At 42.1% G+C, this 26,155-nt stretch overlaps 1 protein-coding gene across 1 annotated transcript; it reads right to left on the bottom strand.

Moving 5' to 3' along the window:
• Positions 1 to 1,035: 1,035 nt before the first annotated feature.
• On the bottom strand, positions 1,036 to 24,427 carry LOC117465962 (ADP-ribosyl cyclase/cyclic ADP-ribose hydrolase 1-like). Its single transcript, XM_071206945.1, has 8 exons — positions 24,271 to 24,427; positions 21,621 to 21,747; positions 21,392 to 21,524; positions 20,275 to 20,357; positions 2,584 to 2,660; positions 1,839 to 1,916; positions 1,605 to 1,688; positions 1,036 to 1,526 (listed from the first exon to the last, which is right to left on the bottom strand). The coding sequence occupies exons 1-8, from the start codon at positions 24,414 to 24,416 to the stop codon at positions 1,469 to 1,471; spliced, it is 786 nt and encodes a 261-aa protein (XP_071063046.1). The 5' UTR covers positions 24,417 to 24,427; the 3' UTR covers positions 1,036 to 1,468.
• Positions 24,428 to 26,155: the final 1,728 nt, after the last annotated feature.

Below are 26,155 nucleotides of genomic sequence, written 5' to 3' on the forward strand. Positions count from 1 at the left end.
TTATCCTCTACTGCTATAAAGCTTATTTTTGGCATTGTAGTGTTGGTGGAGTGACTAAAACTATGACGATGTTTACCGACATTACAGTACTTGTCTCGGTACCATGTTGTGGTTTTAGGGAAGGGGTCTTTCTGCATGTAACACCTGTTCAGTGTGTTCCCAGCACAAACAGCTGTGTGTTTACGGTATGTGTGAGTCTCACACAGCAGCAAGTCACTAGAAAGGAAAGAAAAGGTTGTTTCTGAACTTGGCGTGACTCCTGCTTCCTGCCACAACGATCAAACAGCACACTCTCGACTCCACTCTTTAAGCTCCTGTCTGTGTCACCGAGAGCACGCCCTCGGCTCACACTACTAGATAAGACCTCTTGTGGCCTACACCTGCAAAATAAGTTGTCCTTTTTTTATCAGCCCTTTCTATTGTCTTCGGTAGTTTAGTGGTTGAATATATGTGCATACATCTTCGTATAGGTTACGGTTTCACATGAATCAAAAGAGAAAGAGAAATATTTAGCTTCAATACCATGTGTATTTCTCAGAAGTAAATCATATCTTTGTGATTTCAGAGAAATGCCCCAATAACTCATTGTATTACTTAAGGTAACACCACAGATGAACTTACTAAGGATTACCTGTTGTGTTATATGTTGTGTATTGCTGATTTATTTTATTTAAACCAGATAACCAAAATAATAATAATTTCATTTTTACTCAGATTTTCATTTATAGACAAATAAAATGTGTATAGTTGCACATTTCAAAATTGTCAAAATGCTGCGTGATCTGTACTTCAATTTAATAATTTAACTTTACACTCCAACATTTTATCAAAATATTGTTTCAGGTTTTTCCATCAGCATAACTGAATCTAATAGCAGGATCAATTTCACCGTGCAAAACATGATATTTGATCAGAAATCAAGCCTTACGATAAATATACTGACACAGTTAACATTGTTATTAACACTTTTATTTTCTCACATTTATTAATAAATCCCATATTTATCCTTATTAACACACATTTTCTTTTCTTTTATTCCATATTTTAATGTTTTTTTCTTTTCTTTTTTTTCTTTTATTAAACAATAATGCATTGTTACGTTTATCAACATTGCTCTATGTACTTATTCTAAAAAATAGGATCGATAATGTTGAGGGTTTTTTCAGATTGTTCTCATATAAAAGGCAGAAAACGATACAAGCGAGATTGTCAATTGAACGTAATTAAAAAGCAAAAAAGATTAAAAAAACAGCATTGTCACTGTAAAAATGGGTCATTGACATTTACATAAAAAAAGAGTAATTTCACATGTTGTCAAACTCATACAAAAATAATGATACAGTATATTTAAAGTACATTGTTCAATTTACAAAGACTTTTCAAAAATAAACTATAGGCAAAATATTTGTAAGGCTTGTTGTGTGTCATTTTGTCACACAATCCAATCTGATATTGAGTTCACATGTCATCACCAACACTTCCCAATGGGTCTCTTTGGATCGGAGCTGCGCTTCTTGATCTTAGCTCTGCATACAAAGAAAAAAATAACATCAGGTCAATATATTTCGAATTTAAACATGTTTAAACAGAGAGGCTGTACTCACTCAGTCACTTCCTTGCAGTTATATGTTATTCCTTGAACCAGCGCATTCTTTAAAGCCTTTAAAGATTCATTATTGCAGTTTGACCTGAGGAGGATACAGAAGACGAAACTTAAGGAACAGCTTTACTTGCATAAGTTTAACTTTCTGCATATGTGTGTTGTACCCCAAAAATAAACCACTGTAGAAGCACATACAAAACATTTATTAATTTTGCAAACATGGAGAAAATCTTACTTTTGAGGGACAATAACAACTGTTAGGCTTTTCACCTTGGGGTATTTGATCCTCTTCACCTCAATTGTTGCAAAAGTACTGAAAATACATTTAAAGCAGGGGTTCTCAAAGTGCGGCCCGCGGGCCAATGGCGGCCCTCGGAAATGTTTCTGGTGGCCCGCGATAGTTAATGTGACACGCTGAAATGCATGCGTTATATTTTAATCCTCCATGGTTGTATCTAGTAAGAATTAGAATGGAATTTCAGAATGGTAAAACTGCGCCCCCTGGGTTGTCATTCCTAAATTATGAATGACCGCTTGTGGAAAGTTTGCTAGACTACTGGTTGCATGGCAACTAGGCATCTCGCGAGTTGCGGTAATTGGTTAGTACAATAAAGAAAGGATTTGTTTTGGAATTATTTTGTGTTCCGTTTTTTCTTGGGCGGCCCTCAATCCAATATTGGGTACCTAAATTGGCCCTCACTCATCAAAACTTTGAGAACCCCTGATTTAAAGGATTTATTATAACTTTAAAAAAAATATTTTCAAACCAACAACCTGCAACCACCACAGCACATTATGTATTCCTCATATATTAACTAAAAGAAAACCATTACATTATTAACACATCTGTGTTAATCTAACACATTTGTGATTCGGAGCAGAACCATGATAATTTAGAGGTCAGCTAAGGAATTTTACGACCCTATATTAAAATAGGGTTGGATAAAAGTAATTAAACTGTCAGCATTAGAAGTGCTTACGTTGAAGGATTGAATGGTGTGTCGATGGATCCATCTAGTATTACTGTGACATGATCCTCACAGGCAACATCTGCAAACTACAGACAGGAAGATGAAGTTAGAGTAAATGCAATTTTAGATTTACACTACAGACCAACAATTTCCTTTTGAAATATAGACATTTAGGATTTATGGAGCAGAAGCTCCCTAGCAATCAATGGAATTTGGTTTATTTTTTCATATTCCCAGCAATGCTCTTCTTGAAAAAGGTAAAAAACATTGTTATGATCATTGTGTTTCCATAGCAATTCACTGTCATTCAGAACGCTGCTGCTCGAGTCCTCACTAACATCACATCACTCCAGTTCTGCGGTCTAGACATGGCTTCCTGTCCGTTGACTTCAAAATACTGCTGCTGGTTTATAAAGCATAGAGTGGCGAAGTCACGCCCATCTACTTCCTTTCCATGGGACCTTATTTCGGAAAAATTATGTATAGAGAACCGCAGTGACGCGTCCTAAAACCCGGAAGTAAGTTAGCATTTTTACCACGTCCGGTTCCTTCGACAAAAAGCAATGCAATTTCTCCATAGGATTTTGGAAAATAGCTCCAAATAAGGTCTGTGTTTGACACAAATTGAAGAGACAGATCACGTTTTGTTCTACGACATTGAATACATCAGCAGTGACCCTGCTGGTGATTTTTGAAGAAAAATGATGGTTGTTAACATGTGGCTGAATAGGACTGCAGAAGTTGTCCAGGCCGTTTTACGTCATTACACCGAACACGTAAAACACTCCTGCGAAGTTTGTTTGCCCTGTTCTGCTTGAAAGCAAGTCCCTGCCTCCTGCATACTGTTCAAACAAACGCTTCAACTTGTAACATTTATAATCTGTATGTTTGAATATGGATCTTAAGTTGGTGTGACGTTGAAGCAGCGACCCTGCTGTAGTTCGTTTATAGCATAACGTTAGCATTTTGCTTCTTGCGACTAGATTTATGATTAGAAAATTATAAAAGTAGGGTAGACATGTGGATATTATCTGGCTGAACAAAACGTGATCCATCTCTTAAATGTGTGTCAACCACTTATTTCGAGCTATTTTCCAAAATCCTATGGAGAAATTGCATTGCGTTTTTGACGAAGGAACCGGAAAAAGTGTACTTTCGTGTTTTAGGACGCGTCACTGCGGTTCTCTATAGAAGTCAACGGAGAGAGACAACTTATCTTTCGATCCCGTTTGAATTGTGCCACGAATTACACATATGATGTTTGTCAATCTTAAAAAATCATTTCCATGTAAAAAAAGTCACAGTTTGTCGTAAAACTGTTGAAATATAAGACTATGAAAAATCCGCAACTAGAAAGACTACAAATCCCAAAGTCGCGTAAGTGATGTCATAACTGATGTCACAATTGTTTTCCTCAGCTAAATATAAGAGATAGCTAAGATAAGATAACTTTAACAAGATGCCTGTGTGCTTAGTACCAGGTTGTTATCATACCAGCAATGGGTATTGCTCGTTCTTTCTCTTCCTGTCTGATGAAAGGACCAGGAGTGGCTGGATCAAGTTAGCTACCTAGCTAGTAGCAAGCACGTTAGTTAGCATTACAGCCTTAGCCTTGTCATTTTTATTAGCCTTAACATGAAGTAACATTAAGTAACCCAACATGTTAAACAGTAAGAGTAGTAGTCATATTTCGTGAACCCTTTGAAGAGTACTGTCACACCGGTGTGATCATTCTATACTACATCATTTAAGCCCGGGGGAGAAATGCTAACGCTGCATTAGCATCGTCGATCTTTTCTACTTCATGCTATCTGCACAAATGGTTGACATTAAACATTAAAAAGATCAGGCAGTTCAGAGAGAATCAAAGGAAGGCAGGCAGGCAGGCAGCTTTGCATCAGGTTTGTGAACAGAAAACACAAAACGGCCTTACTCAAACAAGGAAGGAAGCTGAAAGGATCAGATGTCTACATCAACGAGCATCTGACCAAGTACAACGGCGACATAGCCAGAAAGGCTCGCTTCATGAAAAAACAGAAGAAAATTCAGAACACCTGGACAACAAACTGCAAAATATTTATAAAGCTAAACGGAACACCTGAGGAGGCCAAAGTACTGGTCATCAGAAACATGGAGGATCTGGATAAATACCAATAATCTTCATGTTCTGGACCACACATAAGGTAACAAGCACACACAACCATGACTCACACTGAATGGAGGCAATCATCTTCAATAGGGGAACATTTTAATATGTCTCAGATGATCAAGGAACAAGACCAACTGTTGCTAAAAACATTTGAATACACTGACTATAAAACAAAAGATCTGGATTATGAAATAGACCCGGACAATAATTTCTTCTCTTCTATCATCAACAACTGCTGTTATTACACTGATCAACAGTACAACCAGAGCATATCATCAGAGGGCAAACTTTAACCTCATCAAGGAATATTTAAATCAGTTTCAACAAACATTTAGCATCATTGCCATATCTGAAACTTGGATCACGGAGGACAAAGGCATAGACTTTGAGCTGGAGGGCTATGAACTCAGATACATCAATAGACAAAACAAGGGTGGAGGAGGAGTAGCCTTGTATGTGGACAATACTTTACAATTTAAGGTGATGAATTATATGTCAACAGTGATTGATAATGTATTGGAATGTATCACGATTGAAATCTGCAAAGAAAACACGAAAAATGTAATCATCAGTTGTATATATAGAGCACCCGGCTCTAGTATTGAGATTTTCAAGGACTGGATGGAGGAAATATTCTCAAAAGTGATTCATAAAACAGTTTTCATTTGTGGTGACTTCAATATTGACCTTCTAAATCCAAATAATCACAGCATGACAGAAGAATTTATCAACACAATGTACAGTATGGGTTTATATCCAAAAATTACTAGACCGAGCAGAATCACATCGCATTGTGCTACTCTCATAGACAATATATTCACAAATGACAATACAGTAAGTGGACTCTTAATAAATGATATAAGTGACCACCTACCAGTATTTGCAGTTTATGACAAAAACTACACTAACAACATGCCGGACAATGCTACTCAATACAGACGAGTTAGATCAGAGGAAGCAATGAACGCTTTAAAAAATGCTTTACTGGCACAAAGATGGGATGATTTATACAAAGAAAACAATATTGACAGTGCATATGATCAATTCCTGAGAATGTTTTTATCATTATATAATACATACTGCCCAATTGTCAAATACAGTAGAAAAATGAAATATGCAGAATGTCCATGGATCACAAGGGGTTTACAAAATGCCTGTAAAAAGAAAAATTCATTGTATAGAGATTTCATGAGAAATAAAACAAAAAAGACAGAGATTAGATATAAAAAATATAAAAATAAATTAACAATTATAATAAGGACCTGCAAAAGTGAATACTATCGGAAATTACTCGACAAAAATAAAAACAACATTAAAGGAATATGGAGCATACTGAATAGTATTATAAAAAATGGGTCTAGAAAAAGGAGTTATCCAACATACTTCATTGACAAGGATAAGGAAGAAGAAAATATGGATGTTGTATCCAACAGTTTCAATGATTTCTTTGTAAATGTTGGACCTAAATTAGCAGGTAAAATCCCTGATGGAGGAACATCAGAAGAAAAACTGGAAAACTTAATAAAACTTAATCCTTTCTCAATGTTCCTCACAGCAGTGGATGAAAGATAAGTTGTTGATATATATAACGAAAAGTAAAAACAAAAAATCTACCGATTGTGATGACATTGACATGACTGTATTAAAAAAGGTTATAGATGTTATTTCAAAACCATTCACACACATATGTAACTTATCATTCCAAACTGGTGCATTTCCTAACAAAATGAAAATAGCAAAACATGTCATACCTTTGTTCAAAGCTGGGAACAAACATCACTTCACAAACTATAGACCTGTCTCACTTCTACCACAATTCTCAAAAATTCTTGAAAAGCTTTTCAATAACAGACTGAACAATTTCATAGAAAAACACAAACTTCTCACCGAAAGTCAATACGGATTCAGAGCCAATAGATCAACATCGATGGCTTTAATAGACTCACTTGAAGAAATTACTAGCTCAATTGATCAAAAGAAACATGCCATTGGAATATACATTGACCTAAAAAAAGCATTTGACACAATTAATCATGACATATTAATAAAGAAACTGGAACGTTATGGAATCAGGGGTGTAGTTTTGGAATGGGTGAGAAGTTATTTAACCAACAGGCAACAGTTTGTGAAGCTGGGAGAGTGTTGTTCTTCATATTTGGACATTACATGCGGTGTCCCCCAGGGGTCAGTATTGGGGCCAAAACTATTTATTATGTATATTAATGAAATATGCAATGTATCGACAGTACTCAAGTTTGTTTTGTTTGCTGATGACACCAATATATTTTGTTCTGGGGACAATGTACAGCTACTATTAGAAGAGATCACAGCTGAAATATGCAAACTAAAGTTATGGCTAAACAGTAATAAGTTATCATTAAACATGAATAAAACAACATTAATCATATTTGGAAATAGCAATACACTAGCATCCATTAAGATAGATGGGATTTTCATTGAGAGAGTTAAAGAACATAAATTCCTTGGAATCACAATTGATGAGAAACTGAGCTGGAAACCACACATAAAACATATTCATTCCAAAGTCTCAAGAAGTATTGCAATTTTAAACAAGGCAAAACAGATTCTTGATCAAAATTCCCTCTACATTCTTTACTGTTCATTGGTGTTACCTTATTTAAGTTACTGTGCAGAGGTTTGGGGCAGTAATTCTAAAACTACAACACAATCCCTTATTACAAATGTTACAAATGTCGGCTATAGGGATCATACAAACCCATTATTCTTAGAGCTACAATTATTAAAACTGTCAGATCTTGTTGAATTCCAAATTGCACAAATCATGTTTAAGGCAAAACATTTCAATTACCTGGGAATATTCAGACATTGTTCAATGAAAGACAAGGGAATTATAATTTACGTGGTTCATTTACATTCACTAATGTTAGGGTGCGCACATCAAAGAGAAGTTTTTGTGTTTCTGTTTGTGGGGTGAAGATCTGGAACAATTTGAGTGAGGAGCTAAAGGGATGTCCAAACATCAAACTATTTAAAAAGAGGTATAAAGACACAATTCTCACAAGGTACAGGGAGGAAACTGCTAAACCATAACTGTTATGTTCTAGTTTTGTATTCAATTTATGAATTTATGTTTATGAATTTGTGTATACATATGTGTATATATATTTATAAATATATAGAGACAATTCTCTTAACTTGCCTGTATATATTATATGAATGATTATGTGAATTATTTAAGGTTAAGGTATTCATTTATATTGTATGTTAACGTATATTAAGATGTAAAAAAAAAAAAAAGGAAATACAAAAGGGAGAAGGGGTCAGATTAAATAAGTGTAAACTTCTTCCGACCCCTTTTTGGACGTGTAATTAGCTAAAGTTTTGTTGTTTATTGTTATCAGACAATGATACTACAGATTATTCAATTATTATTTAAATATTTCGTTTAGTTATTGCATTCATTTGTATAGTACTGTATCATGTCTGTATCATCTTTTGTTTCATTTGTATTTTCTTTGGTTTTACACGCTCGAAAAAAAATAAAATAAACTAAACTAAACTAAACATTCTTCTGGACGTGTTTCATTGTGGTGATAGTGAGGGTCAATCCCTTGTTTAGCAAGACAGTAGTGACGGCCATCTTGGTGAAGTGTGTTGTTGTGGAAGACCAGAGATGTAGTTCATTGAGTGTTTCACACAAATGTTTTTACTTCACAGTTTTACGACATATTTTTTTTTTATCACTGGCAAAATTATCTTTTAAATTGACAAACATCATATGTGTAATTTGTGGCACAATTCAAACGGGATCGAAAGATAATCTTTCTCTCTCCATTGACTTCAATACATAATTTTTCCGAAATAAGGTCTCATGGAGGTCCACCGGAAGGGGAGGGACTTTGCCAGTCTATTGAAGGGTTTAGGGCCAAAATACATTTCTGATCTCCTGCTAAATTATGAACCACCAATATCTCTCAGGTCTTCTGGGACGGGTCTGCTTTCTGTCCTCTGAGTCAGAACTAAACATGGAGAAGTATGAAGGTAGATATGATGCAAAATGTGAGAGCATGTAAAACCTGATGTGAGTACTTGCAGAAAAAAAATCTGAGCTTGTGTGCATACATTACACTTGTATAAAATATCCACGTATCTGTGAACCAGATTTGAAGTCACAGAAGAAAAAAAAAGTTTTCTAGCTTGTAGAAAAAAAATGAACTTAGTGATGAGTTCACTTGCAGAAAAATATATATTTTTTAAATATATTTTCCATTACAACTGCAACTTGGTAATTACAACCTCTCGACGAATCTGCGGCCTTGACTTTTGCTACACTTCTTGAGATGAATGTGTTGCTAAAGTAATTTTCACCTGTAGATGTGGGGGGTGGAGGGGGGAGGGGGGTTGGAGCGAAGGGGCGGAGCTATCAGTTGTTAGTGTTGCCTGACTTTATAAAGTGTGTTTTTTTACAAGTGTGTGGTTGTGTTGTAGTCACTTTGCTCAGCGCTACTGCTTGTTTCAACTTTTATTTGCCTTACTCTCCATAAACTGTTAGTTTAGGTCAGGGGTGTCAAACTCAAGGCCCGGGGGCCAAATCCAGCCCGCGACCTAATTTGATGTGGCCCGCAAGAGCTTGCAAAGAATATAATATACAATACAATTGGTGTAATTGTTGAATATTTACTTTCAATTATTTGCCCTAGACTTCTGCTTTCAGACGTAGTTATTTAGGAAGATATTACCAGATGCAGGGACAACAATGTAATATCATACATTATTTAATATATATTATATATTTACATATGTATATTTATATAAATTACAACCGGCCCTTTGAGTGCAACCATAATGCTGATGTGGCCCGGGAAGAAATTGAGTTTGACACTCCTGGTTTAGGTTAATCTCGTAAGCGTGACGTATGCGGTTCTTGCCTAGGACTGACCGACACTTTTTTCGAGCTTGGCTTTCACACCAAGGCTTTTCCCGTTCTAGCTCCGTGCTAGAGCTTTTCTGGATCAGAACTGGTTCTTCGGTTCAGCTCCCGCTCTGTTCACACCGCTCAGAGCCCGACTGGTGCTGCCGCTGCTGCATCATGACGTCACCCTTTACGTCGCTGATTTTCTCCCCAACTACAACAACAATGGATGACTGCGTCGGGTCGATGATCGTGTTGCTTTTAATCATACAGATTAAATCACCACATTAAATTAAATAACGAGTTCTCCAACCTTATACTTTTCTCCAGAGTGCCTTGGTTCATTGTTTATTAATGTGTTACAGCGGCATTTACTGACTGCTGCAGTGCTGGCTGCTCTTCCACAGGAGTGTATTCTCCCGTTAACTCACAGCAGCGGCCGCTGTAAAGTATTCACTGTCCGACTGTCACACAAGCGGCTGATAAATATCCCCAATTCCCCTTAAGTGAATGTGTGTCAGTCTGAATTGACGCTGTTTGGCATCACAACGCTGTTATGAAAGTTTCTCTGGTATAAAATGGGTGATGTTAGCATGGCAACCGAAGCTAAACTGACTATAACTTGACTACTTGTTGCTATCCTATTGTGGCATAAGCCGTTTTCTACAGGCACATTTTACCGGCGTATTTTTCATTATGATTCTACTTGTGATAGACGGACACGACAACCTGTGCAGCCCATGTATTGATTCCATCCAATAGCTGCTATAATACAAAACAAAACGTCTGCCTGCTCTCCACAATGATCAATAACAGTGAACGGATGGTCAAAGTAAGGTACAAATAAACAGAATCCCAAGAAGCCTTGTTAGTGTTGCCTGACTTTATAAAGTGTGTATTTTTTTTGTATAAGTGTGTGGTTGCGTTCTAGTCACTTTACTCAGCACTACTGCTTGTTACAACTTGTATTTGCTGTACTCGCCTTAAACTGTTAGCTCAGGTTAGGCTGCGGCCACACAATGACGAATTCGGTCGTTTGCGTTACTGTTTAGTGTCATATAGACCGTTCGGCCACACGAGGACGACCGAATACGGCACTAAACGACTGAGGAAACGATAACGGGTCCCAAGGTGGATAGAAAGGCATACGCAACTCTCTGGGGGGTTAAACGGCTCCGTGTGTACGCCCTATCCGAACATTTTCAGATCACTGATAGTGATTGCGCAATAGCTCCACCTCTTCTGCTCACCTCCGCTTACCCCGCGCCATTGCTGAAGTGTTTCGCCACCAACAACAACAACAACAATGGCGGATCGCAGAGTTGCTATCGTGCTCCGGACGCTATTGACCATGCTACAGTTGTTCTCATTCATAACACTCCGTTCGATGTCTCACTATGGGATGCGCCTCATCGCGGAGCAAACAGAAGCATCAATCTCATTACGCCAATCCTGATTGGCTGGTGATCTTGACGTCAACGTCAGGGGAAATCACCCCCTATAAGTAGCCTGCGCCACGACGCATGCGTCATTCAAACACCTCTTCTCGCTTCAGAGCACATCTCTAACGGTAGCCGGGCTAGCTTAACAGTCCACAGACTGAACCAAAAGCTAATTTCGGTCGACGGGCGTTAACCGGCTACCCTATTCTCACAGAAGAGTATTATAGTCAACCTCGCCGTTCTTCCTCTGGAGTAAGGTAAGGTTTTGACTTCAAGTTAGCAACACACCAGTCGCTAACTTGTGTTTTTTCCCCTCACTACCGACACCACGGTAGCGAGGACACTTTTTTCTTCTCTCTTCCACGGAGGAGAAAAGGATTACAGGAATATTACCATACCAGGTAATATCCTTGAGAGAAAAAGACCCACGCTGTCCTTTTTTCCCCCGGATTAAAGACAGATCGGTAAACATTTTTATCTCAAACGTACCTGTCATGAGCGGACCCTCTCCACACCTCACGGCGAACGAGATGGATGCCTCTCTCCCTCACACCAGAGGAGTCAGGAACTCGGAGGCTCGGCGCTGCGGTTGCGGGTTGAAAGTGTCAGGCACAGACTCACACCAGATCTGTTCGTCCTGCCTCGGGCTGGAACACGCCCAGGAGGCCATCGACAACCCCGGCTCGTGCGGACATTGTGCCCGCCTCACCGTGAAGAGCCTCCACCGAAGGTTAGCGCAACAAGCTAGCCTGTCGGGACAGGATCCCCTCATGTCCACTGATTGGCCGGCTGGCAATCAAGACACGGGGGCGTCCGCCGCAGAGACTGAGTCCCTCACCTTCACGGCCTGGGGCTCATCAACTGCGGCAGCCGCGGAACCGGGTTCCCGCGCCATATCAGGCCGGGACCCGGTGGCGGCAAAGGACGCGGGAACGGGACCCCACGCTATACCAAGCTGGGGCTCCCGGCTGGACCTCACCATGGTTTCACCCGCGGAGGATGTCCTAGAATTGGATTACACACCGTCCTCGTCCGATCCACAACTCGCACCCCATCATTGTTGTAGTCCACAGGGAACCCGAAATGTTCCCACACACCTGATTTAAAAGAAGCAGGTGGGTCTTCTAGCTCCTGTGTGTTGTGTGAACTCGCCGTAGCTACTAACTGTTCTTCTTCATGTATTGTGTTCGTTTTGTTGTGTTTTGTTCTTGTTCTTCATTTGTTATTTACAGGCGGCTGGCTTTTAGGCGCAATAGCGCCCCCTGGATTATATATAGTATAATACTGCCCTGAGTGACAGACTTTTTTCCCACTCGTAAAAAAAGGCGTATTCGCCGTGTGACTGCATGTGCCGAACCGTGACGTCCGAACCGTGACGGTACGGGACGAATACGGATACCGTTACACCCCTACACACGTTGGTTGATTCCTCTGTCATTAAACATTTGCCGCTGACGCATCCAGGCCGAGGGCCGAGGGCTCAGCTCAAAAAAATGAATAGAAAATCAATAAAACCAATAAGCAGCCCGCTAATTTTCTCCCCTTTTGAGAGCAGCTACGGCATCTCTCAAAAGGCGGTTATTGACGGGTCTGTGAAGGCACCACCGCCACACGCAGTGTCGGCTGGAGCTGTAAGCGTGACATCTCAGCTGGCTCTAACGGAGCGTCCACACTACAGCTTCAAAAATAGCTTGGAGCTGGGCGTGTCTGGAGCTTGGGGATTTTATTCAAGCAACACGACCAACAACCAATCACATGAATCTCCCGCCCCCGACATACAAAGCAAAAACCCCCGGGGATTTTATGCGAGCAATATATATATAAACTCCCCAAACAGGCGAAAACCTACCAGTTTCCCCCACTGTCTCTGCCACCTCCCTCCATGCCTGGTTCCTCCGGTTTGTATCCCGGTAGGTGAAGAGGGTCTGGTCATACAAAACCGGGTGATTGCTACGGCGATAGTTAGTTTCTCCTCCGACTTTTTTTGAAATATAGAAATTAACGGCGGGATATCTCTCCCAGCTTAGACGCGGTTTGATTGGCTACGGCTTCAGCTGTCAGATTTTGGGAAACGGGATTTGATTGGCTGCGCTGGCTACTCCGGCGTCTCCGGCGTCAGAAGTTGAACATTCAACTTCTGTCGCCGGAGACGCCTGAGACGGACCGCTCTGCTACCCACAATTCAGTTCGGCGAAAAAGCGCGGCTACGTGACGTCACCCCATTGAAAGTGAATGGGCAGATTGGAGCTTTCGACGCTGTCGACGCTGTAGTGTAGACGGGCCGTTAGGAGCATGCAGCAGGAGATACTCACGACACCCAAGCTGCCTCGAACTCTGCTCGGTTTAAAACACCGAAGACGCAGAGGTCGCAGCCCATCCCGAGTCCCCAGCCCAGGCTGGAGACAAGGGCAAGTTGGCCGAGAAAATCTCCGGTTCCGGCTGCAGCTCAGGCTCAGCCGACCCAGAATTTCGGCCAGCAGTCGAGGAAGAAGAAGCGAGCGGCGTGACAGCCCCTCCTTCTCCCCTCCGTGAATGTGTTCCCGCCGCCTCGAGAGATGCCTAAACGCCATACTCAAGTCCGCACAAACACATGTCACACGTTGGTTGATTCCTCTGTCATTAAACATTTGCCGCTGACGCATCCAGGCCGTCGGCCGAGGGCGCAGCTCAAAAAAATGAATAGAAAATCAATAAAACCAATAAGCAACCCGCCAATTTTCTCCCCTTTGGAGAGCAGCTACGGCATCTCTCAAAAGGCGGATTATTGACGGGTCTGTGAAGGCACCACCATCACAAGCACAGTGCCGGCTGGAGCCGTAAGCGTGACATCTCAGCTGGCTCTAAGGAGCATGCAGCAGGAGATACTCACGACACCCAAGCTGCCTCGAACCCTGCTCGGTTTAAAACACCGAAGACGCAGAGGTCGCAGCCCACCCCGAGTCCCCAGCCCAGGCTGGAGACAAGGGCAAGTTGGCCGAGGAAATCTCCGGTTCCGGCTGCAGCTCAGGCTTAGCCAACCCAGAATTTCGGCCAGCAGTCGAGGAAGAAGAAGCGAGCGGCGTGACAGCCCCTCCTTCTCCCCTCCGTGAATGTGTTCCCGCCGCCTCGAGAGATGCCTCAACGTCATACTCAAGTCCGCATAAAACACATGTCACATCTTTCTTGTCTGAATAAACCATTTTCCGCTGACGCATCCAGGCTTCGGCCAAGGGCGCAGCTCAAAAAAATGAAAAGAAAGACAATAAACAGTCCGTTAACTATAAATCCCCTTCTGAGAGCAGCTACGGCCTCTCTCAAAAGGCGGATAATAAACGGGTCTGTGAAGGCACCACCGCCACACGCATGCGCAGTGCCGGCTAGAGCTGTAATGGGCAGCCCGCCAATTATTCCCCTTTGGAGAGCAGCTACGGCACCTCTCAAAGGACGGATTATTGACGGGTCCGTGAAGCCACCGCCACACACATGCGCAGTGCCGGCCGGGGCTTTAAGGGCACCACCGGCACGCGCAGGCGCAGTGCCGACTGGAGCCGTGAGGGCACCACCGGTACACACATGCGCAGTACCGGCTGGAGCTGTCAAGGCACCTCCGTCACGCACATGCGCAGTGCCGGTCGGAGCCGTAAGAGTGACATCCCAGCTGGCTCTAAGGAGCATACAGCAGGAGATACTCACGATGTCTGCCTGGGCTTCTCAAAACAGTTATAATTTATCTGTTTTCACAAACCCAGAGAGAGTCAACCCATATTCTGGAGAGAGAGGTTCTCTCTCTCCTAGAAAGAAGGGTTTTATCTATAAAGCCCACCGAGCGGAGTCAGATTACGGAGGAAAATGTCCTCGTAAAGCACCTGCTCAACATGGGCCTCATAATAAAACTAAACCCCGAACGCCACGGCGTACGGAGAGTTTTGGTTATTATAAAATACGTAGTGGCACTACACCCGACTTTTCCAGTGCGGGACGCGCCTACGGGTGCAGTTCTTTCACGGAAGGTGGTCACCACGGACGCAGGTCAGACGGGCTGATTCTTTCACACACACATACGGGTTTTGGGCCGAGGGCGACACCGTACTTCCGGTATGCGCCATTTCACGCGAGGTGCAAGCAAAATATCATAGTCTATTGCCTTAATCAATATCTAGTCAACTCTAAAATACCACATATATGCATTGGCATGATAATATTATTTTGACAAGTGGGGTATTCACCTGGTGTTTCCAGAAGATAGAGATGCTGCCAAAATCGACCGAAGTCCACTTTCGAGGGTCGTTTTTCCATACATCTGCAGGCAGTCTGTAAGGGCAATCGGACAACCCACACAGCTCTAGTTTACGCTGGTAACGACCGAGAGCACACCCCTCAAGTCCAGAGATGTAATCCGAAGACATGCAGTGATTTCTTCGGTTGTTAATTCAGAAAAAAAACCTAGTGCGCTCTGCCTGGCTACGTTAGCTAGCTGTTTACATTAGCACCTCCAGGATATTAGCACCTCCAGGAAAATGGCGGATTTATATATATATCTATGGCCCGCGTTGCATTGTGGGTAGCTCGTGACGTCACTGTGTGTGAAAGAATAGGGGATTTACGAAGGTCGCCCGGTGAGAGGTCCCTAGAACAGAGACTTCCAGCGGGCACGCGTAAACTACCCGGAGCTTTTAGCGGTGTTCCCCACCCAAAAACGCTTCCTGCCTTCTCTCAGAGGACTTCATGTCCTCGTGAGGACAGACAACACGATATTGTGTATGAACCGCCAGGAGAGATTGCGTTGTCTCCAGTCACACACACTGGCACACAAACTGATCCCCTGGAGCGGCAGACGTCTCCTCTCTCTGAGAACGACACAGGTACCGGGAGTTATGCACCTAGGGGCAGAATTACTGTCAAAAGGTGCACCACTCTATGCAGACTGGACTCCACATCCAAGGATCGGGAGTCCGCTGTGGGTGCGTTACGGCGGAGCCGCCTTAAGTCTGTTTGCAAAGGGAGAAAATGCTCAATGACAGCTGTTTCTCTTTGATGCACGATTTAAACGTACCGTGAGGCGGGGACGCACTCGTACACGATTGACCTCCGGGTCCTCTGTACACGTTCCCACCCCTGGTTCTGTTACCCTTAACTCTGGCCAGAGTGAAGGAGCAACGCCACACACTTACTCTGATGTTTCCACCCTAGCCCGCAATATACGGGCTGGCGGAGATATATCAGCTGTTGTGCGGGCAGCCATGGCAGCCCCCACCACGCAGGGACAGATTGTCTCAGGCGGGGGGGGCGATCCTTCACCCACGCCCAGAGCACGGGGCACTATGGGCCTGACCCGTGAGTGGTACAATCTGAATACAGTGGGACTCCCTCAGAAGGTGATAAACACTATTCAGAGTGCGAGAGCTTCCTCCACCAGGTCTCTTTACGACTGTAAGTGGAGGGTGTTTGAGGAGTGGTGCCTTCAAGAAGGGTACATCTCTTTTCAATGTCCTGTCGGGGTGATTTTATCATTCCTACAGGACTTGATCGATAAACACAGAGCTTTCTCTACGATCAAGGTGTACCTGGCTGCTATTGCTGCATGCCATGTGGGCTTTGAGGGTAAAACGGCTAGCCAACATCCTTTGGTTTGCCGTTTTATGAAGGGAGCGCGCAGGCTCCTCCCTGTCTCCAGGTCGCTGTTGCCCTTATGGGACCTGGCAGTGGTTTTAAATGGGCTCAAAATGACCCCATTTGAACCCCTGGAAGGAGCTGACATGAAACATCTGTCACTCAAGACAGTGCTGTTACTGGCCCTGGCATCCGCTAAACGGGTCAGTGATATCCATGCACTGTCTGTACATCCCTCATGCACTCAGTTCGCCCCAGGGAAAACGAGAGTGTTGTTGAAACCCAACCCTGCCTTTACACCAAAGGTGGTTGGTTCGTGTACCCCGATTGACATTGAGGCATTTCCTCCGCAGCTGGTTTCCTCCGGGGAGCAGCAGCAGGATCTATTGTGTCCAGTCCGGGCTTTACACACATATATGGACAGATCAAAAGAGCTTCGTCTTAATGACCAACTCTTCGTGTCCTGGGATAAACCTCACAAGGGTAAGCCTGTTACTAAGCAACGACTATCCCACTGGATCGTGGAGGCGATTGCTTTGGCCTATACGAGTCAGAATCTGCAAGCACCTTCGGGTCTGCGGGCTCACTCGACTCGGGGCCTGGCTACATCCTGGGCTTTGTTCAAGGGTGTTTCCATCCAGGATATCTGTGCAGCGGCAAGCTGGTCTTCGCCGCTCACTTTAGTCCGCTTTTACAGGCTAGACGTCTCCGCTCCAAGCGTGGCCCGAGCAGTGCTGGGCACCTTGTTGAGTCGGGACTCCACCTGTTAAATTCTGGTTGATCGTGATCTTCGAGATAAGCTCGTCTGGCAATACGGGAGCTACAATATCCCATAGTGAGACATCGAACGGAGTGTTAGGATTGAGAACTATAGGTTACTTACGTAACCCCAAGACTCATGAAGTGAGATGTCTCACCAGACGGCCCTCCTTGCTATGGTGAAGCGAGAAGAGGTGCTTATTTTGAATGACGCATGCGTCGTGGCGCAGGCTACGTTGATGTCAAGATCACCAGCCAATCAGGATTGGCGTAATGAGATTGATGCTGCTGTTTGCTCCGCGATGAGGCGCATCCCATAGTGAGACATCTCACTTCATGTTACTCTGAGGGCTGGGGTTACGTAAGTAACCTATAGTTTGTGCAACATCTACAGCAATAATGATGAGGCAATAGCCCCGCCTCTCCCCACCTCTGCTGCTCACCCCCGCGTCAAAGTAAACTGCACCCTGAATTCAGATTATTTATCTTTCTCTCGATATGGACCTAAACGCGAGTGAAGTCTAATCTGACAGGACAGAGACACGCAGCTCTGCTCACCTGCAGCTCCTCCCGCTGCAGCAAAACACACACTTCAAGTCAGATCATCACCCTTAGCTATTTTAATTACCTCTCAAACTCCCTAAACTAGTTATAAATATGTTTATTTTTTACTGTCGGCCGGGTCACTCATTACTGGATCAGCTGCTGCATGAGACAGACACTGACGCTGTCCGAAGAGAAGGAGGAAAAAGAGAGGCTCCGTGTATTTTATTATTATAATATATAGAGTCGTTATTCATTTGTTTTAAAGCTCAATAAATAACAAAGAAGACCTTTGACCGGCACTTTTATAATTTGTCCGGAATATTTAAACTTTAATACACGTTGACTGGCGAAAAACGCTGCCCGGTTCCCTCGGCCCCCACCGCGGAGAATAAACAGAAGGGCAACCATGACAACCATGCTTCTTTGCTGCTTTTTTGGAGGAAGTTACAGCGCCACGTACAGGCTCCTGCATATGTACTGCAGCTTCTCCAGCGGTTGGAGCTAAACGGAGCGGTCTCGTGTGGACAGACACTATCCGGATAACTATTGCGTGTGGACGGAAGCTTGTTTGTGATTGCGTTTGCGTTAATCCTATGCGTTTAGCCGTTTTCGTCCTCGTGTGGCCGCAGCCTTAATCTCGCCCCCCTCCGAGGTAAACGTGACGTATGTGTCGATTTATACTGCCACAGAGCAGATTCGTGAAGTTGTAATGACTGATTTGAGAGGTTGTAGGGCATTGCGTTCCAAGAATGCAGGGTTGTTGGTTGTTCCTAGAATCTTTAAAAGTACAATGGGAGCCAGAGCCTTTTCTTATCAAGCTCCACATTTGTGGAATCAGCTTCCAGTTTGTGTTCGGGCGGCAGACACCCTATCCGTTTTTAAGAGTGCGCTTAAGACCTTCCTTTTTGATAAAGCTTATAGTTAGGGCTGATTAGATTCAGCCCCTAGTTTTGCTGATATAGGCTTAGTTTGTCGGGGGACATCTTACTTCTTCCTTCTCTCTGTCTATACCCGTGTACACTCATGTTCCGATTAACCGATATACGCTGGGATCCGGAGTCATGGATGATCCTGCGGTCCTGTGTCCTGGATCGCGAGCGCTGGATCTTGAGTCGTGGCTGTGGTCCTGGATCATAGGTCCTGGATGGATATCCTCGTGGATTCATCTTCCTATTATACACACATGCATTTCCAAACATTTGGACTACCTATGTTGCAAATGTATTATCTTTTCAATTTACACACGGCATCTATTGCACGTCTGTCCGTCCTGGGAGAGGGATCCCTCCTCTGTTGCTCTCCCTGAGGTTTCTCCCATTTTTCCCTTTAAACTGGGTTTTCTTTGGAAGTTTTTCCTTGTACGATGTGAGGGTCTAAGGACAGAGGGTGTCGTATTGTCATACTGATATTCTGTACACACTGTGAAGACCACTGAGACAAATGTAACATTTGTGATATTGGGCTATATAAATAAACATTGATTGATTGATTGATTGATTGATTGATTGATTGATTGATTGATTGATTGATTGATTGATTGTAATAACCAAGTTGCAGTTGTAATGGAAAATATATTTCAAAAATATTTTTTTTCTGCAAGTGAACATTTCATCACTAAGTTAATTTTTTTTCTACAAGCTACAACACTTTTTTTTTCTTCTGTGACTTCAAATTTGGTTCACAGTTACGTGGATATTTTATACAAGTGTAAATGTATGCACACAAGCTCAGATTTGTTTTCTGTAAGTGCTCACATCAGGTTTTACACGCTCTCGCATTTTGCATCATATCTACCTTCATAAGAAGCAGCTTTCCGATATTATCTTTATATAAAGTCTATGGATATTATACTCCAAATATCTGGAACAAACTCCAGGAAACCTGCGGGTCCCCTGCAACTCTCAATACTTTTATATCCAGGCTTTTTTTTTACTGTTACTTTTATTCATGTATTTGAAATACGATTATTTTATGTATACGTTATTCTCTTTGCTTTCTAAAACCTGTTTTTAGATTCCATTTTAAGATGTGTTTCCGCTGCACTATTTCTTAATGCTCTTAATGTGTTTTGTTTTTGTAAAGCACTTTGAATTGAAAAGTGCTATATAAATAAACATGCCTTGCCTTGCCTTGCCTTGTTTTCCTTGCTCTTTTTTTTATCCGCTACAATTTGGAAAACAACATGGTTGTTTAGAGGTATTTTTATCTCAAGGAAATGTTGCACAGAAAAATGTATACAGCAACACATTATAAAAAGAGGTTCAGCTTTTTCCCACTGTTGTATTTTTGGCAAAAATAGTGAATTCTTGTTGATAACTTACAGCAGTTGAGAGTCTGTTCCAAAAAGAGCGAGGAGGATTGTTCACACATTCATTCCACTCTGGGTAGCCTTTAGTGAATGTTTCTAGAACAACACATACCCATAGTCAATCTTTTTTGCATTTCAATGATAATAATTTGCTATGATGAGCTGTACAGGAAACTAAGCAGAAACCTCAGAGCTTTACACACACACTGAGACAGAAAGTAACTGATCCAAATATAAACAAAACATAGTAGTGAAAACAAGTGCCCCATTGTATTAGCAGAGTATATTAAAGTGGATCATGCTATATTTGAATAATATATTGTAGTGCCATACCTAGGGCCATCACATGTCTGTGAAGTTTTTTTCTTCAAAATACCAAACAGATCATGCATTGTAGCCATGCCTCATTTCGCTCTATTTGCTCTATTCCAGCCCTGCATTCACAAGGGCTGATTCTGTGGCAAATGAGCTGCAGCTGACCACGCCCCCCCTGCAAAGGAGGGGGGCGAGGCACGAGCGTCATGTTACCATGCTGTTACCATGCCACGCAACCTCTCATTCCCCTGATAGGTGGAGAGTTGCCCATATAGGCGGAGCACCCAGTTTCTGACGTCAGAACAATTTCTAATCTGTATCAGCTCCGTTGCAGCCCCGTTTTTTAGAGATTTGGGTATGGAGGAAAAGAGAGAGGGTTGTGTTTTCTGACACTTGGTGAGTTCCCTGACACACTGGGGACACATATTCATGTATAAAATATGTACAAAAGTGCATTTTGCAAGATAGGTCCCCTTTAACTATGTGTGATTGTGTAAAATATCTCATGGTGGGAATGAGAAACATAATATGTTTCGTATGCATCTGTTTTATTGGGATTCAAATAAATCGTTGGTCATTTGGAGAAATACACTGACTTCCTTTTAATAAGAAGAAAAGATTGATACCTCTTTCAGTTATTGATTACGTTCAGACGGTCAAAGGTCAGCTCACTGAACGTAAGACAATTCCATAGAATCAATGCTGCTACTCCTTGATTCTCTCTCCTTAGTTTTTTTTACTCTGTTTTGCAAGTAAAAGCTAAACTGGACTAAATTGCGGCATTATAAGGTTGACTTTTTCACAAAGAGTCTTACCACTGCTGCCCATCTTTCCATACCAGGTCAGACCATCCAGCACAGATCCCAGCAGAGTTTTCTCCAAATTGACATCATCCCTGTTCTTAGTTAAGTCACGGACCAGATTCTTTGTTTTACTCCAGAACAACGTCTAACCCGAAAACAAAAATATAATATGTATTAATCTGTATTGCCAAAGATACATTTAGTGGATAATATGCACAGTTTTGTGATGAAAGGTTTTTACTTTGTTGTATGCATGTTCAAAGTGCGCCACAGCAACTAAAGAGCCACAGGCATTCATGGGGATCTTACAAGGGTCCCGGTTCACATAGGCCTTTTCAAACTCATGCCATATCTCTGTACAGTTGTACCTGAAAAATAAAATCAGTGCTGTTTAGTGTCAGGAAAGTGGATCAGAGTCATCATGATGATCCAAAGTGTTGGACCAACACTCCTAGAGGAGTTTAGGTCCACAGTGTTTACATGCTTATTTATACAATATGTGTGCTTATGTTAACATCATAAGACAAAAGTTGGTTTGTGTTGTATGTAGTGAGAACGCGCTAGAGCAGGGGTGGCCAACTAGTCAGAGGTTAAGAGCCACATTTTTTCTATGTTACTGCAAAGAGCCACATCAAACACACAGTCACTGATACCGCTTGTTTCAGTATTTTGTTTTATGGAGACAAGATTTCAACCACGTCACTGATGCATTTTTGTGGCATTGGGATATATATTTTTTAAATCCTCTGGAGCAGAGAGAGGAGATTATTGTTATTGATTAGTGCATCAGTGTTTCTTAGGGTCAAAAACACTAAACTCACAACTTAAAATGAAAGCGTTTAGTTTATTTAATAAAAGAGCACATGTTCAATGTGAAAAGTGACAGTAGTTATAGATTATTTGCAATTTGGTGCTATATAATTATATATTTTTTTTAAACACCTTGAATTTCAGGGGGGGCGCGGGGTTCCGTTGGCCGTTAGTGTTTAATCAACGATAGGTTCCCCCCCCCCTCAAAGGTGATTGGTTCACTGCATCGCAGGTATTATTGTGATTGGTTCTTGGGCCACATCAAAATTAGACGCGCTCTCATTCTCTCATACTGACACCTGACACCACACATACACACCGGGAGCCGGGACGAAAGTAACACGGGACGAAAGTAACGGAGCGATTTTATCCGAGCCCAAACAACTTTGAACGGCCAAATTACGTCAGAATTATCAATACTTATTCAATACTTAAAAGACCTACTAAATATCAGGTTTAACTGTCAGGAGTAGTGTTGTCACGGTACCAACATTTTGGTTTCGATACCAAGTCAAGAATTGCGCTTCCGATTATTTTTCGATACTTTTCTTAAAAAAAGGGAAACAGTCTTAAATGTAATTATTGTGCTTTATTTCACACCAGAACCATAACCATAACACAAACTTTTAAACAATGAGAACAATAAATGAAATAAATGACAATAATACGTATTAAATACAATTAATACATTTCTCACAGACAGGCCTCGTGGTGTCCGTAGGCTTGCCCTCACTGTCAGAGATATAGCTAAAATACTTCCAAATTTCGCTTCTGACGTCTTTTTTGACAACAAGCCGAGGCGCAGCGGCAGTTGCACTCCCACTTGCAGCCATGCTTCTCGTTTTCTCACATGCTCTGGCAGCTAGCGCGTGCACGAGAGAGGGGAGGCACTTGAGCGTGCTTGAGAGGGGCGGGACTGCAGGCACGGCTGCAGTGCAGGGAGTGGAAGCAGAGCGCTGAACACACACAGCTCTTATTAAAACGGCGCTTTCTCACCGGAGTACTTTCCCCCGTCATTCTTAAAGTACCGATACTAATGAAACGGAGGAATTGTAACGGCAGGGTATCGCGGTACCTTTCAAGTATCGGTACACCGTGCAACACTAGTCAAGAGTCAGTGTCTCTCCCCCAAACTCACACATATACAATTCGATATGAACTGAAGAGCCGCATGAAACTAGGCAAAGAGCCGCATGCAGCTCGAGAGCCGCGGGTTGGCCACCCCTGCGCTAGAGTGAAGGAGGCCCCCAAGCCAAAGCTTGCTTAGAGCCCCCAAAAGTCTAGGGCCGGCCCTGTTGTCAGCCCTTTTTCTTATTCTTGCCCCTCACCCTTTTTATAAACATTAATGTGAATGATCAGTATTTGAAAAGATTCCTCCTTTAATACACATTGGAATCATTACATTACCTTACACATTTGTATGATTCTATGCTTTTGGGGGATCTGTAGTTTTTTCTGAGAAGCCATGTTGAGTAGCTCAAATAAAGTCATAAATATATATATGTATTCTGTATTTATTAGGATAAATTGTAAATGAATTCTCCAATATATGTCTTTTGTTTTCCATGCAATCAAATGTATTGAGTCCCCAGGAAGACAAGCTTTACGGTACAGCTAATGGTATCCTAAAAAGACCTAGCTTTAATAAATGCAGTCTAATACAACATTGCTGTAAGAAATTCCATCTCCATGAATTTTATAATAATAAATGTTTACAAAAAGTGCCAATTCAACCATATAATAATTTCCGAGGACATAGTTGTGGTGCTGTTATACTAAACTGTAATGCATGAACACAGTATAAAGATGTTGTTTTTTAATCGTTAATGCATTATACAGTATTGCCAGTAATTGTTGTTATTTTTTCCACCGCATTCGTATGAGTCATGAAGGCTAAATAACAGAAACAGTTTTGTAAGTAATGCACTACAGTTCAACAGCAGCACAAACAAAAACTTGTAAAAAAACACAACTTTCTGAAAATGCTTTTTGCAGGTGTGTTGTATTAGGCTGCAGTAACCAAGTAAACCCATTATCTGAATATATCTTAACTTAACCTTTCAAAACTCAAAAACACTTACTTCTTACTACTTTCGAACTTGGAACACCTGTATTCGAATTCTTGCTTGAATGTTCTCTTCCCCAGTGTGATTTCCAACACAACGGCGACAAAGACAATAACCAGAGAAATTACAACTGTTACAATAATACAGTGTTTCTTCTCCATTGTAGAGACTTTGAAAATGCCAAACTAACAATGCACGTTGGGCTGTCTAACTGTTGTTTTTAAGCTCAAGTGCATCAGCTTGAACAGGAAGCGATTGAGGTGGAACTGCATAATTTGAGTTTTGACGGCCACAAAGAGGAAGTTAAGCAGTGGTGGGAGGAAAAAAACACAGTAGGCCTACTGAATGCGACTGCTTGATTAAATTGTGAGGTACATTCTACTTTACTTGCTGCTGATTACTTTATTGAAGGAAAGATTGGTCACCTATTATGCAAAATCCACTTTTTCTTGTTTTTTAAACATAAACATGTGTCCCCTCTATGTAAAGAGACTCTGAAAGTTTCAGGAAAAAAATATTCGCTCACTTTTTTGTCCTGATCCATTTATATAAAAACTAGGGCTGTCAAACGATTACAATTTTTAATCAGATTAATCACAGCTTAAAAATTAATTAATCATGATTAATCACCATTCGAACTATGTCTAAAATATGCCATTTCTTTATGTATATTGTTGTGGGAATGGAAAGATAAATGTTTATTATAAAAAAATTCTGTGTGTCAAAATGAAAGCCCACACACCAATCAATCATCAAACCGTGGGGTCTTAATTCATTACGTGTTGATTTCTATCAATGGGGGAGTACTTCAGGAAAGTCGACGGGGGGCTAGTGGAGTACCACAGAGTGTGAACGTTGTGATTAGCTGTTTTAGGCAGTTCTCCAGTGAAGGGGGGGAGTCTCCCTCCGCAGCCGGTTGGCGTAGTTTTGGCACAATTCCGTTGTACAGACCGACGTTAACAGCAGCCCTGTCTGTGCACACGGAGACCGACTCTGTCGTCCGGTGATCTAACCGCCTTCTGGAAAAGTTTCACAAGTACGTCGGTACGCAAATACGCTTTGTGACACAAGTGATGGTACGCATTTCAGATTACGCACATAACCTGCGTACCAGTTATGTGTTACCTACAGCAAAAGTATTCTCCGCCAGGACTTCCTGCAACAACACCACGCCGTTATCTTGATTCTGATTGGCCAGAAGACATTATCAAAGATGTTCTATTGAGAAGACGATCACTACGTGACAAAAGTTTTCAAAACCGTTTCTGATCTTCGGTATTTCCAGACAAGTGGCTACTGAAATCAATCTTACTAACTGCCGTCTGTGCAATTCTCGGCGCGAGTTGGCAGACTTTATTTGGGGCTAAGCCATTTCTTGGTATGGGTGTAGCCTATGCCAGCCATACCCTGGCGCTGCCACTGGTGAGATGTATGGGGCAGGCCATTCTGCACATGCATTAAATGCGTTAAATATTTTAACGCAATTAATTCAAAAAATCAATTACCGCCGTTAACGCGATAATTTTGACAGCATTAATAAAAACCTGTCTGAAAATGAGCAGATCAGATTTTGGCCACTATATGATGTAATAATAATAATAAATGGAATTTATAAAGCGCCTTTCACGGGACCCAAGGTCGCACATGGTGGACAGACAAAACAAAACAGACAATGAGGAGTGAACAAAACAAAAAAATAAAAATAAATAAAGGAAGCCAGGGGACCAGGAAAGGACTAGGGTCCGAAGGCCATGGTGAACAGGTGCGTTTTTAGTGAGGATTTGAAGATGTCCAGTGAGGCAGCGTTCCGGATCTCGGGAGGAAGTGCATTCCAGAGGGTGGGGGCCGCAACACTGAACGCCCTGTCGTAATAATAACGATTTGTTGGCTTGTGTAACCA

This window comes from Pseudochaenichthys georgianus, chromosome 20 (genome assembly GCF_902827115.2).
Source record: "Pseudochaenichthys georgianus chromosome 20, fPseGeo1.2, whole genome shotgun sequence".
Classification (NCBI taxonomy): Eukaryota; Metazoa; Chordata; class Actinopteri; order Perciformes; family Channichthyidae; genus Pseudochaenichthys; species Pseudochaenichthys georgianus.